At 48.2% G+C, this 14187-nt stretch overlaps 1 protein-coding gene across 1 annotated transcript in view; it reads right to left on the bottom strand.

Annotated features, from left to right (window-relative positions):
- Window positions 1–7993: 7993 nt before the first annotated feature.
- Window positions 7994–14187, bottom strand: part of fhod3a (formin homology 2 domain containing 3a) — a 103340-nt gene continuing 97146 nt past the window's right edge. Inside the window, exon 23 of the mRNA XM_084311988.1 lies at window positions 7994–11445. Coding sequence (XP_084168114.1) covers window positions 11369–11445 — 77 coding nt within the window. The 3' untranslated portion in view covers window positions 7994–11368. The remainder of the gene's footprint in view (window positions 11446–14187) is intronic.

Here is a 14187-nt window from a genome sequence, read left to right as displayed (position 1 = left end):
CAGTAAGAAGCATTTTGTACAAAAGTATTCTGTACTTCTGTATGACAACTATTAAAGAAACTTGAACTTGAAACTAAAGAGTTCAGGATATTTTTTGGCACGAAGACTGGATTGAATAGACAAGCACTCAGGCCGCACCGAGAGAGCACACAGCTCACCCACGCGCTTAGCGGAGGTGACGGCCGGCAGGAATGCAATATTGAAGACAGCTGTTCCAAAGACGCCTGCTCAAGAGACTCAAACGGGGCCTCAGACAACCGGCCGAGGACCAGTTGGAGGTCCCAACTCGGAGACCGAGAACGTTCCACCGGCTTAAGACGCCGAGCGCCAAGCAGGAAACGCTTCACAAGAGGGTGGCTGAACAACGTAACGCCCTCAAACCCCACATGACAAGAGGATATAGCTGCGGCATATACCCTCACCGTCGAAGCCGACAGTCTACCCAAAATAGACTGAAGGAAGGAAAGGACAGCGTCCAGGGGGCAGGACACCGGGTCCAAGCCCCCCACTCTACACCACTCTTGGAAAATACGCCACCTACCCGCGTAAGCCACGGTAGAGGACGGAGCGCGCATTAACCACAGAATAGCCAAGACGCATCCCCACCAATTCACACTGATAGCAGCCAAGCCTAGAGGCTGCCCCAGAACAGGAAGGCAGAACAGAGTTCCGTGTGCCTGAGAGAGGGCCCGCGGTGACCACGGAACAGGCCACGGCGGGGCCACACAGAGCTGAATCAGGGCCGGGGAGCAAACAGCTGAGCCCCGGCCCGGCACGACCAGGACCAAGTCCTGTGCTCCCGACGTACCTGCCCCAACAGCTGTCAGGTGTAAGGGGGGGGGAAGCGTACAGAATCCCGGACGGCCACGGAATCGGTCCCAGACCTGCCCGACTATGTCCGGACGTAATCCCCACTCGTCAGGGTGAGGACCGCCCCGCGACATCACACCTGCACCCACATTCACCCTGCCGGGGATGTGGAGAGCCCTCAGGCTGCGCAGATGGAGAAACGCCCATAGCCAGCCGACCGCCGCCCGGTGCAGACGGGGGGAGTGTACTCCTCCCTGTCTGTCGATATATGGCGCTGACGTCGTGTTGTCCGTCCTGACCAAAACACCGTTTGAGGACCAGAAGGACTGCCTTCAATTCCAACACATTGAATGTAGCGCAGACCGGGCAGCATGGTCTTGCCAGCTGCCCCCTACTGCGTTGGCCCGACGCGTCCCCCCCAGTGAGGGAGGCGTCGGTGAAGACCATGACGTGTGACAGCCTGCTGCCCATGGGGACCCCGCTGGTGAGGGCCCCAGGCCCTCCCCAGAGGGCGAGGTCCCCCAGTACTGACATCTCACCGGGTCTATTTCCATACTGGAAAACCACCTCTGTATCCTCCTCATGAGGTGAAGAGGAGGCCAAGAGGGACCATGGAATGAGCAGATGCCATCATACTGAGCAGGTGCATCACGGACAGCGCCGTAACCGTCCTAGGACGGAACCTCCCGAGCGTGCCGAGAACACCCACTCGCCGCCGCTCCGAGAGGGATGCCCATATAGACTTTGAGCTTAGAATAAGCCCAAGTACTCCACCCGTTGACTGGGAAGAGGAGTACTCTACTTCCAGTCTACAGCAAAACCCAGGCTGGTGAGGAATTCCACTACCTGCCTGGTATGAGACCTGACGATCCACCTTGACCTCCAAGGACCAGAACGTCGTCCAGGGCAGAATACACTTCGTAACCCCTGACGACGCAGAGGCCCCAGTGCGGTCTCCACGCACTTGGTGAAGATGCGGGGAGCCAGAGAATAGCCGAACGGCAGCCTCTGGTACTCATATGCTAAACCCTGCAAAGGAAGCGTATAGGTAAGCCCTAGGATGGAAGATCGGGGATGCGAATACGCATCCTACAGGTTTATGGAGGAGAACCAGGCCCCCACCTGACAGCGTTCAACAGGTGGGAGACGGTCCAAAATGTTGAACCATCCATGGGACAGGTCCAGCATGGGTCTGACATCCCCCCTCCCGATTTCTCGGGCACCAGAGAATACCGGGAGGAAACGCCACGCATCGCGTCCTCCTTTGGGACCACGACGATGGCTTGCTTCGCCCACAGAGATTAGATCTCGTTGGCCAGAGCTGTCACTGCTGGTGACCCTGACAATAGGGTCTGTACCAAACCTGAAAACGGGTGGGGTTGTGTAAACACAAGTCCCCGCCTCAGCGTTCTCTCCATCCACCTCGACATATGGCACTGCTGTAGCCATATGTGATGATAATCCCAAGCGCACCCGCCGCCACTTGGCGCTGGTCCGCCAGAAACCATAGACAGGCGGCCCGGTCCCACCCGCTGTGCGTAGCCAACCCTGGACCCGCTAACCGCGCGAGCAGAGCATTCCGTGGAATCGGGACATCGGACCCTGACACTACCCACGAGGCAATCGCACCCAAGGGGGGACCCCGACAGAAAGGGCCGGTTTGATACGGGAGAAGCTGACATCATACTAGGTGACAAAAGCTCCCCCACTGAACACCCCTCCAGCATGGACAGCTGAGGAATTGTTCTACAGCTGGACATGAAAAGTGTAAGGCCCCCACACTGCCCGATAGGGTGGGTTCCTACACACTGTAGCCCTGCAGTGATATTACTACCACCCAAATCACGCGCGCCTGCCAGACCACTGCCGGTCTTCCGGGAGTGGGAGGCACTAACGTGATACCCGACCTGGCGAAGGCGAGGTCGGGGGAACCCGCACTGTTTGCCTCAAGAGGTCTCGAGCCCCCCTGCTGACAACCTTTGTAGTTGACAGACGTAACACCAGGCTCAACCAAACACAGACGCTGGCAGGGCCGTGCTCTCACCTCTGGCTGCGCGGTGTGAGGCGGTGTGGGGCCTAGGTCAAATACCGCCCGCGCTCCTGCGGAAAGACCAAAGTCCCTCTGTGGAGAGGGGAGCCCTGAGGAGGGAAAACTTCTCACCCCCTCAAAGGGAGACTAATCCAACCAAGATGTCTGTAAACAAGCGTTGACAGCATCCTAGCCCTCCCTGCGGTTATAGCTTGTGGCTAGGTCAAAGCTAATAACGTCAAAACCTTGCGCGATGTTTCGACGTCGGCTGGCCTTCAAGGCCCCGCCACCCGACACCATTTTTGACAGAAAAAACAGCAATTCGAACAATGTTACTAATCGCTGCTAATTCTATACCGTGGCGGTATAGGCTTAAAAGCCCACCAGCCACTGGCCGGGCCGACTCACCTCATGGCGTCGGCCGGGCGGGGCACTGTTCCAACATGCCAGAGGCAAAGGACTGATGCCACCTGCTTCACAAGCACGGAGCACCAGTGGTGGTTGCAACCAGCAACCTCCACTGTGGTGTGCACCCATGAAGGGGTAAATGAATAAATGAACTAAAACTCCACCGACACACTGCAGAATGGGCTAGCCCATACACACAATGTTAAGGGGATGCAGACCAGAGAAACACCATTCATAGATTCACAAAAAGCACACCAGCCCTAGGCCTCAGCCCATTCACCCATGAAAAAGGTAAACAAGCCCCCGTCAAAACTCCCAACAGTAGACACCGATTGACCATCAGCATGAATGGTTAAGAGGAGGAAAGACCCTTTTTAAAAAGACAGCCCTCAGCGGGGAATCAAAAGAACAGTAACCCAGCATCGTAGCATAGCATTAGCAGTGCGCTCCAGGATAACCGGGAAAACAACAACGTTTACCCAGATATCCTGCCCCTTGCGCCAATACACAACTCGGTTGTCTCACGGGACAACGAGCAGTATCACTAACGCCAGCATTGTTTTTTTTTTTATCCACTTTTTCTCCCATTTTCTATATTTTCTCCCATCCCAATTTCGTATCATCCAATTCAACCCTCCCCTGTCACGAACGCTGTTTCTTGCCTCCCACAAGCCGGCTGCAATGTGGACTAAGTCATACATAGCACAAGTCCCCTCCGGTACTTGAGGTAAGAGCAGTCGCATCTTTTCACCTGCGCAGCTCGATCTCTCAGTGGCGAGGAGTAACGCGTGGGAGGCTCACGCTGCCCCCGACACTTCCTGATTCTACTGCGCAGGCGCACCAACCGACCTGTAGGAGTCGCTGTCCACAACGCCCGATCCCCACCCATCAGTTTCCCACCCCCTAATACGGCCAATGTGTATTAGTACGGACGACCAGCTAAACTGAAAGCAAATGTGGAGCGCTGGGCTCGAACAGGCAAGCCCAGCGTCTCCAGATTTCGTGGCGAGCGCCTTGCCCACTACGCCACGTAGCCACCTACTAACGCCAGCATTGTTATGCCTAGTGGCGCAAGCCCTACCTGGGCGCGACCTAGCCACGACAGCTAGCCGCCGCGCGACGTCCCTCGATCCGCTGTCAGAAGACGAGGAAACCCCAGGACAGGCCCGATGCGCTGTCAGAACGTGCCGAGAATCTCCGGCGAAAACCAAACATTGTTCAATTTCTCTCTGCATTCCATAACAACTAGTTACATGGAGTGCACTGCAACGTCCATGATGGAAACGAAAAAGAGGAAGGGCGAGTATGACCATGTCCGGTGTCTTATAGGGGACACTGGGGCGGGGCCAGGTCAAGTGCATGGGTGCATTGTTTTTGTTAATGAAGCAGTAGGTACTGGAGATAGGGGTATATCTCGGTATGGCAAAAAGCGAGACACGATTGGCCAGTACGCTATATAACTGCCTAAGAGGACATTTTTTGTCATAAATCCGTTCGGGAATGAGATTTTATGGTAAGACAGAATAGGGTCTATACGAAAACAATGTTACGATATATAGATAAACAGATAAGTAGAACATGCGATGTGTGCAAATTAAAAGATGAAAGTTTCATCCACATGTTCATAGAGTGTGAGGGCCTGCAGGGTTTCCATGCAGGGCTGAAAGAGGGCATGAGGGTGAGCTGGGGAATAATCAAATATACAGATTGGAAAACAAATATTTGTTTGGTGCATTAGATGTAAAGGAGGAGGAGAAAAACCTCATGAACTATGTACTGAGTCATGCCAGGTATGCAGTCGTCTTGAGAAGGCGTATTGCATTTTCTGAGCAGAGAAAGGTGGAAGTGTGGCCAATCTTTTTGAATTTAATGAAAAGAGATATTATGTTGGCAGAGAAATTAGTAAGGAGTAAGGAGATATTTAAGAGATGGTTCATTAACAGTGGGAAATGTCTTACGTTTGGAAAAGGTAAAGTAGAGTTTGGTTTTGGATTTTTGGCTTTGTTTGGGTGGAATAGGGGAGGTTTTGGTTATACGATTTGTTGTATTGGAAATAAGTATATATAACACTGTTCTTTGGTTTATTCTGTTTATGTGTTGGTTGATTTAGGGAAACACAAAAGAAGGGGGTGGGTTATGCCTGGGAAATGTGAGTAAGAAAATGAAATAATATAGTGTGTATATATATATATATATATATATATATATATATATATATATATATATATATATATATATATATATATATATATATATATATATATATATATATATATATATATATATATATATATATATATATATATATATAGAGAGAGAGAGAGAGAGAGAGAGAGAGAAAATGCATAAAATTTTAATTGATTATTTTTGATAATAAAAAGATCAAAAGACAAAAGAAAACACTGTCACCTCACAGCTAGAAGGTCCTGGGTTCGATTCCCGCTTGGGGACCACGTTGCTGTGTTGCCATTTACCCAGGTGGGGTATCTCCCGGGCCTTTCTGTGTGGAGTTTGCATGTTTTCCCCGTGCTCGCAAGGGTTTCCCCTCCCAGTAAGATAAACCCAATGGAAAAACATGCAGAACAGATCGCTAACGCTGTAGCGTCCCTGACAAAGATGGACAGGAGCACTTGGATTGGTCCCCGGGCTCGGCCCCACACCGCAGCTCTCGTCTACTCCCGGCTGCCCTTGGACGACGGGATGGGAAAAGTGCAGAGAGAAATTTCATCTGCGACTCAGAAGCCATAGTGACCAACTTGCCCTCAGCTAATTGTCTGTATGATTAATTTCACTAATATAAAAACGTTTAAATATCATTCATTGACCATCTATGAATTCATCTTCAATGTGCAGGAACACCTTGCACACTCATCATCAATAAAGACATAACAATCTAGATTACCAAGTGAACCCCTCATTTTGGCACGACGGGTCACCTGCCAATGCAGTCACGTCACAGATTACGTAGCTCCGTTTAACCCTTTCACTACCACATTACAGAAGGTTACCCGTCTGTAGTGTGGTAGTGAAAGGGTTAACCTACTGTAGTGGGGATGTGAAAGGGTTAACCCCTTGTTGTGTGGCAGTGAAAGGGTTAACCTTCTGTATTGTCGCAGGGAAAGGGTTAACCCTTTGGTAGTGTCGTAGTGAAAGGGTTAAGGAAAAGCCAGATGCAAACAGTGCTGGGATTATAAACATTGCACTTTACAAATGATCGAGTTTGCTTGTGATGTTTGACAGCATAGATGTCAAGATTCAATATTTTCTGCGCGCCGGCTTCAGTCTTCCTGAAGTCCACGATGAGCTCCTTGGTTTTCTTGGTGTTGAGGGCCAGGTTGTTGTCGGCGCACCACAAGCAGAGCAAAATATGATCTACAGTATAATTGGCGTACAGTAGATTTCCAGAATGCAATAGCTACAGTAAGCTGATTGATTGAAAACTTTAATTGACAGATTGCAGAATGGGTAGTTGGGTACAGTTCAGTACGGCTCAATACACACAATTGTTAAGGGGATGCAGACCAGAGAAAGACTTTCGTCTTGTTGTTACATCAGGGTCCCCCTAAACTAAGCTAGGTTTCTTGCAACATGCCATTGTGGATATAGATAGATTATACATATCACATATACATACTACACATATACATACTACCTAAACACTTTTCCTAATAGCCTGAAAAACACAGCTGTAACTAATAATAAGTAACGCGTCTTTTTCAACAGCAAATCTAAACGTGGAGCAACAGTGGCTCAGGAGGATTGATTGATTGATTGATTGAAAAGTTTATTAACAGATTGCAGAATGGGTACAGTACAGTACAGCTCAATACATACAATTGTTAAGGGGATGCAGACCAGAGAAAGACTTTCGTCTTGTTTACATCAGGGTCCCCCATTTTCAATTCATCATAACAAATATGACATACATGACATACAGATAGACAGTACTGCTACATCTATACATTTATGACATATCAAATTTGCAAATACAGTACTGTTTGTGATACAAAAGTGTCCAGAAAAAGAGTGTATATACATTTGACGTAGAAACTGTACATTTGGAGGAGGTTGGGTGGGTGGGTGGGCGCTGTACATTGGAGGTGGGGGGACACTGTACACTGTACATTGGAATACTGACAAAGCCATACTTGGTCATTTACTGTGCAACTGGGTTAGGACATTTGTAGGCAGAGCAGTCGTCCTGCTGAACGTTCCTTGTTCGATTCTGGCTCCTCCTGGCACTGTGTCGCAGTGTCCTTGAGCAAGACACTTAACCCCTAACTACTCCTGATGAGCGGGTTGGCACCTTGCATGGTTGCCTCCGCCATTTGTGTGTGAATGTGAGGCTTAAATTGTAAAGCACTTTAGATAAAAGCACTACATGGGGGCGACAGTGGCTCGGGAGGTAGAGCAGTCATCTGCTAATCCGGAGATTCCTGGTTCGATTCCCGCTCCTCCCGGGCAGCGCGTCGAAGTGTCCTTGAGCAAGACACTTAACCCCTAACTGCTCCTGATGAGCAGCTTGGCACCTTGCATGGTTGCCTCCGCCGTCGGTGTGTGAATGTGTGAGTGAATGGGTAAAATGTGAGGAACAAATTGTAAAGCGATTTTGGATAAAAGCGCTATATAAATGCAGCCATTTACCACTTTAGGAACGCAATTCTGTGGCTCTCCTCCCTCAGCAAGAAGTGACATGACGAAGTGGATATGATTTCTGTTACCACGCATTCCTTTTAGGTTCTTTATTTTAAATTACAATTCACAGAATAGCCTCTTTTTGAATTCTTCTCACACTATAATACAACGTTTCTACAGAAATTACAAAAATAATACAAAACATGAAACTCACTAAACATTGACACTACAATACTTTGCAGCTGGCAAAGGACATTTACACATATTACAGATTCCTCTGCATGTCCTTCAAAATATGTTTTTTTTATTTAATTTTTTACAATTTAACCCCTTGTCTTTTTGTACAATTTATAAACAATTCCTCTGAGATAAAATGTATTGCTCATTTTCCCCCTGTAGCTTTCCCATCAGTCATTCATTTCAATATGAGAGATTATTAATCTTTAGATGAAGAATAAGGTGCGAGGTGTTCGTCAAGTTCTCATGTCTTATGGGTGACGTGGCATCTGAGTGTCTTGAGTTTTGCAATAAATTAAACAATAACAGACATATTAACATACAGGTGACACCGTTTTGCAAAAAAGATTAAGATGAATCAAAACATTTATCCAACACTCAGCACTCTATGCTACACCTTTGAAGAATAATGTGTGAAGCTTCACTTGAGAAGTAGGTGGATTAGTTACGCAGAGAGATAGAGGAGACAGAGAGAGAGGAGAGAGAAAGAGAGGAGAAAGAGAGAGAGAGAGGAGAGAGAGAAAGAGAGGAGACAGAGAGAGAGAGAAAGAGAGGAGACAGAGGGAGGGGAGGAAGAGAGAGGGAGGGTGAAAGAGAGGAGACAGAGGGTGGGGAGGAAGAGAGAGAGGGAGGGAGGAGAGGGAGAGCAAAATAGAGGAGACAGAGGGAAGAAGAGAGAGAAAGAGAGGAGACAAAGGGAGGAGAGGAAGAGAGAAGACAGAGGGAGGGAGAGAGAGAGGAGACAGAGGGAGAGAGAGAGAGGAGACAGGGAGGGGAGGAAGAGAGGCAACAGAGAAGAGAGAAAGAGAGGAGACAGACAGAGGAAGAGAGAGAGAAAGAGGAGACAGAGGGAGGGGAGGTAGAGACAGACAAGTAAAAAGAGGGAGACAGACAGAGGAAGAGAGAGAGAAAGAGGAGACAGAGGGAGGGGAGGTAGAGACAGACAGGTAAAAAGAGGGAGACAGACAGAGGAAGAGAGAGAGAAAAAGAGGAGACAGAGGGAGAGGAGGAAGAGAGAGAGAAATAAAGAGAGGAGACAGAGGGAGGGGAGGGAGAGAGAGGGAGAGAAAGAGGAGACAGAGGTAAAGACAGACATAGAAAGAGAGAGACATGGCACAAGAAAGGTACTGCACTGTCCTTTGAAAATGAAAGGCACACGTCAGACTGAACACACATTTGTACATTTCACATTGTGTCTAAATCCCATCGCTTGGCAGGACGTTTTTAAATGCATTAGATCTCCACACCTAAATCCCTTAGATCTTATCTTAACGTGGCCACACCTAAATACATTAGATCTCATCTTAACGTGGCCACACCGACTCCCAGAGAGTTTTATTGACCAGTGTAGCAGCAGTGAGGAAAAGGTCCATCCTAAAGTTCCACAGTGAGCTTCTCCCTTCCAACCAATCAGAGAAGCTCAACGGGATTATTAAATGAGCTGAGTCTAAATGGTCCTCACTTTGTCTGGCCGGTACAATGCCATCGCTTTCTTATTGAAGGTTAATTTGTGTGTGATTGAGTCTGCATGGTGATCTTTCCAAACCATTGCAAATCTTACCAATAGCAGATTAGGTTTATAAACAAACCTTCTTTAAAAGCAATTATAATAATTATATACTGTATAATATATATACATTTCACGTAAATTCTGCTTTCTTAATGGTATAGAAGAGTGACATGAAGGATGGGAGAGAGAGAGAGAGAGAGAGAGAGAGAGAGAGAGAGAGAGAGAGAGAGAGAGAAGGGGGAAGGGCAGAGGGCAGAATCGAACGCAGGATGTCATGATTATATAGCATGTACAGTAGTCTCATAAACAATGTTTTAAGTGAAAATGATGAGAAGTTATGGCTTCTCAGCTTGGCCAACGTGACCCACCTTACTGACGACAGCCAACGTCCTCCCGGGTGATGGGAACTAGACACTACCTTTCATATTCCCTACTGGACATAGCTATCCTTTGATACTCTGCTTAATACACGTCACTGTGTAACGCTGTACCGGTATTGTTTTCCTCCAGTGTGATTTCTCAATAAAGCACGGTTATACCTGCTGACGCCCACTACAAAAGACAAGACATATTAACCCAAACAATCCCAGCTTGATTAAATTCCTCTTCAGAAGAACAGCCCGTTGTTCTTTGTAACCCAAGTTCACAGCTTAAACAAGTGACGAGTGATGACTTCAGCGCTGCAGAAGCTCTCAAGCAAGTGTTTCTCCCTTTGAATTATAATACTGGTCGACCGATATAGGTTTTTCAATGGCCGACACCAATATTCAGAGAGCAGGGCGACCGATGGCTGATGCCCATATGTTGTTTTTTTGTTGCATCTAATAAAATACAACAATTAATAATAACTACATTTCTGAATGTAAAGGGATATTTCACTTTAGTAGAACTTAGTACAAGTTTCAGCAGTCTTGCCTCTATGCAAGAGCCTCTAAAAGTAAGCTATTGTCCGCTGTCAACACCACCATTCCTCCCAGGTGTCAGGCTCCTCATTCACTTCCATTCATTCTGGGGACCTAATCTAAATATCATACATCTGAAGTATAAACAAACTACTGCTGTGTAGATTTCAGACACTTAGACAATTATGAGTCGAAGGTATGAGTTTGTTTTGGCATTTGAAGTTTTAGACTTCAATCGGGTCAATTTGTTGTAGGTTTTTGCTATGGTTTTCCTTCAAAATATTGGTGAACTTTGGAGTTCTATTTACCCCCTTTCCAGGTAAGCTAGCATGAAAAAGATTGGTATCAAGGGATTCCTTGTAATGGCTAGTTTCGTATAAAACTGCTACAGCCCACGGAAGATGCCGGCGGACCAAGAAATTAGATATCAGCCGATAAACTATATACTGTACAAAAAAAACTGCCAATATCGGTCGACCACTACAGATGCAATTAAAATACGTACATACCAATCAGAATAGCTTTGTTTCTTCATCAAACAACACATAAATGGCTTGTCCCCTCCCCCCCATTAGGCAAATTGCTACCGTCAAACTCTTAAAATAGTACGAATCGCACGTGAGCAAAATCTATGGTTATTGTCCGGTTGGAGTTCTTGAAGGTGTGGTGAAGGTGTGCTCGGGACCTTTCAAGCTGGGGAGTCAGGGAGGGTGTTGCCGCGGTGACGCCTACGCTGGGGTACACAGTGGGAGTGGTTGGTGACATCACATCTCTATATATCTGGAGCATCGGACAGTCCCAGGGCACACAGTGGGAGTGGTTGGTGACATCACATCTCTATATATCTGGAGCATCAGACAGTCCCAGGGCAAGAGCCTCTTCTGGAGTCAGGCCACTCTTGAGAGTCCGCCTCACTGCACAGCAGAACAACAGAATGGAATAGAACAGAATTAATAGACTAGAACAGAATGAATGGAATAGAACAGAATTAATAGAATAGAACATTATGGAAGGCTCCCGTTTATCCCAGCCACAGACTGGACAAATAATTTGATTGAAAAAAAGAAAAGAAAAATAGTATCTATTAATATGAACGCCCTTTATATAGATAGTATTTCCCACATTTGAACAGCTGCACTTCTTCAAATTCCTCCAGATTTGCAGTTATATTAAAGTTTATACTCTTTCTTGTATAATTTAGGGGTGGCTTTGATGGGCAGAGCAGTGGGGCCCTGTGAGGGACGCACACGGCCTCAATCTGTGCTCAATGTAGCCTTGTTCAATTTAAGGTTCTGAATCGCCTGCATTAAAAAATATAAAATAAACTTCTAAGTGTAGATCCCACCAGTGGTGTGCACAGATAGGGCCGAAGGGGGGCCTTGAGCCCCTGCCCGTTTCCCCCAAGTGCCCCTGTATTAAAAAAAAAAAAAAAGTCTTTTCAAATAGAAAAATGTATTTTCCATGAAAAATATGAAGACGGAAATGTATACTACTATCCACGAAAAATATGAAAACGGAAATGTATACTACTATCCACGAAAAATATGAAGACGGAAATGTATACTACAATCCACGAAAAATATGAAGACGGAAATGTATACTACTATCCCCCCTTTTGAGCCCCCGCCCCACCCCCCCCCCCCCCCCCAACTGACAGATGCAGTCTTCTCTAGCACACTCATTTTGACAGTGTCTTAATCTGTCCGCTTTATTGGAGTTCAATCTTCAAAACGAGTTATATATAGTTATATGAGTACTGGCTGAGCGTCTCGCTCTTCGCCATATTGAGATATACCTCATCTCCAGTACCTACTGTACTACATGAACGAAAACAAAGCACCCCTGCACCTGACCAGGCCCCGCCCCAGTGACCTCCTATAAGTCACCAGGCGGCCTGAATGGCTTCTACAACAGAACTGCATTTCCGCGTCTCTGATTGGCCAGGTCATTTCTGGTCATGTGACGCGTACGCCCAATCGTGGGACCGCAAGTTTCTACACTGGTTAGGCTTAGGCGCTCGTTCGAAGTTGGTTAAGGTTAGAGTTTGTCTTAGAGCATGGCGATAGAACGCCTGCCCTGATTCCGACGGTTAAGCTTAGGCACTCTTTCGAAGTTGGTTATGGTTAGAGTTTGTCTTAGAGCATGGCGATAGAACGCCAGGTAGTTTGCAGGCTGTTAGACCCGGAAATAGGCGCAGAACTTGCTGTCCCACGATTGGCATACATGTCACATGACCTGGCCAATCAGAGCGCAAAACTCGAACGCGGAAATGCAGTTCCGTCGTCGAAGGCATACACGCCACCAGGCGTGGTCATACTCGCCCTTCCTCGGGAAAAGTTTTCCATCAGGAAAAAAAACCCTCAAGGGACCTCAGGGCGCGCTAAGAGAGAGACGCTCAGCCAGTACTCATATAACTAGGTTATATACATAACCTATCGTTATATACTCGTACTGGCAATTGCGTCTCGCTCTTCGCCATATTGAGATATGGGGCAGAGCAGACGCGAGGCCGGACAAATGTACCCCCTGAGGACCCGCAAGCCCTACCACCAGGGGGGAGGGGAGTCCCGTCACCCCCCCTTCCTAGCGAAGAGGGGGCGGCAGTCAACTCCACCCAAGTGCAAAAAGAGGGAACTAGAAACCCCTAAAACGCACAGCACAGGCGGGACCACGTGTGACACAACACCTCGTGGCACACACCCACACAACCCTGCTAACCCACCGAAGGGTGGGACGCAGGGGAGGTCCCAGACCTCAGAACCGCCTGGGAGACAGACCCCAGTCATGTCCATGAAGTAAAACCTAACGAAGGGACCCGGGGAGGACCAGGAGGCCGCAGCACAGATGTCCTCCACTGAGGCCCCCCTTAACAAGGCGGCAGAGGGGGGGGGGGGGGGGGCCAGCCCAGCCAACGTGTAGCAAAGGGCAATGCCCTCGCACAACCAATGTGACAGGCGCTGTTTCGACAGTGCCTTACCAGCGCGAGAGCCACCGTAACAGACAAAGAGCTGATCGGTCGCCCTGAGGTCCTGAGTCCGGCTGAGGTAAACCCCCAAAGCCTGGACCGGACACGACAGGTGAAGGCTCGCCTCTAACTCACCAGCGTGAGGAGGCGGATGAAACGCCTGAACCACAATATCCCTGGAGCTAAAAGGGCTCTGGATATTTTTTTGGCACAAAGACTGGATTAGGCCTCAGAGTTGCACCGCTATTGACACGAATAGACAAGCACTCCGGCCGCACCGAGAAAGCACAGAGCTCACCCACGCGCTTAGCAGAGGTGATGGCCAGCAGGAACGCAGTCTTGAAAAACAGCTGTTCCAAAGGCGCCTGCTCAAGAGGCTCAAACAGGGCCTTGGACAACCGGCCGAAGACCAATTGAAGGTCCCAACTCGGAGACAGAGAACGTTTCACCGGCTTAAGGCGCCGAACGCCAAGCAGGAAACGCTTCACAAGAGGGTGGCTGAACAACGTAACGCCCTCAAACCCCTCATGACAAGAGAAGGTAAGGACAGCGTCCAGGGGGCAGGACACCGGGTCCCAGCCCCCCACCTTACACCACTCTTGGAAAATACGCCACCTACCCGCGTAAACCGCGATAGTGGAGGGAGCACGCGAGTTCTGGATGGTGTCAACCACAGAAGGGTCCATCCTCT

The sequence above is a fragment of the Notolepis coatsorum genome (genome assembly GCF_963971535.1).
Source record: "Notolepis coatsorum genome assembly, chromosome: 4".
In the NCBI taxonomy this organism is placed as follows: domain Eukaryota; kingdom Metazoa; phylum Chordata; class Actinopteri; order Aulopiformes; family Paralepididae; genus Notolepis; species Notolepis coatsorum.
The sequence above is the reverse complement of the archived record's forward strand: the minus strand, read 5'-3'. Positions and strand labels throughout refer to the sequence as shown.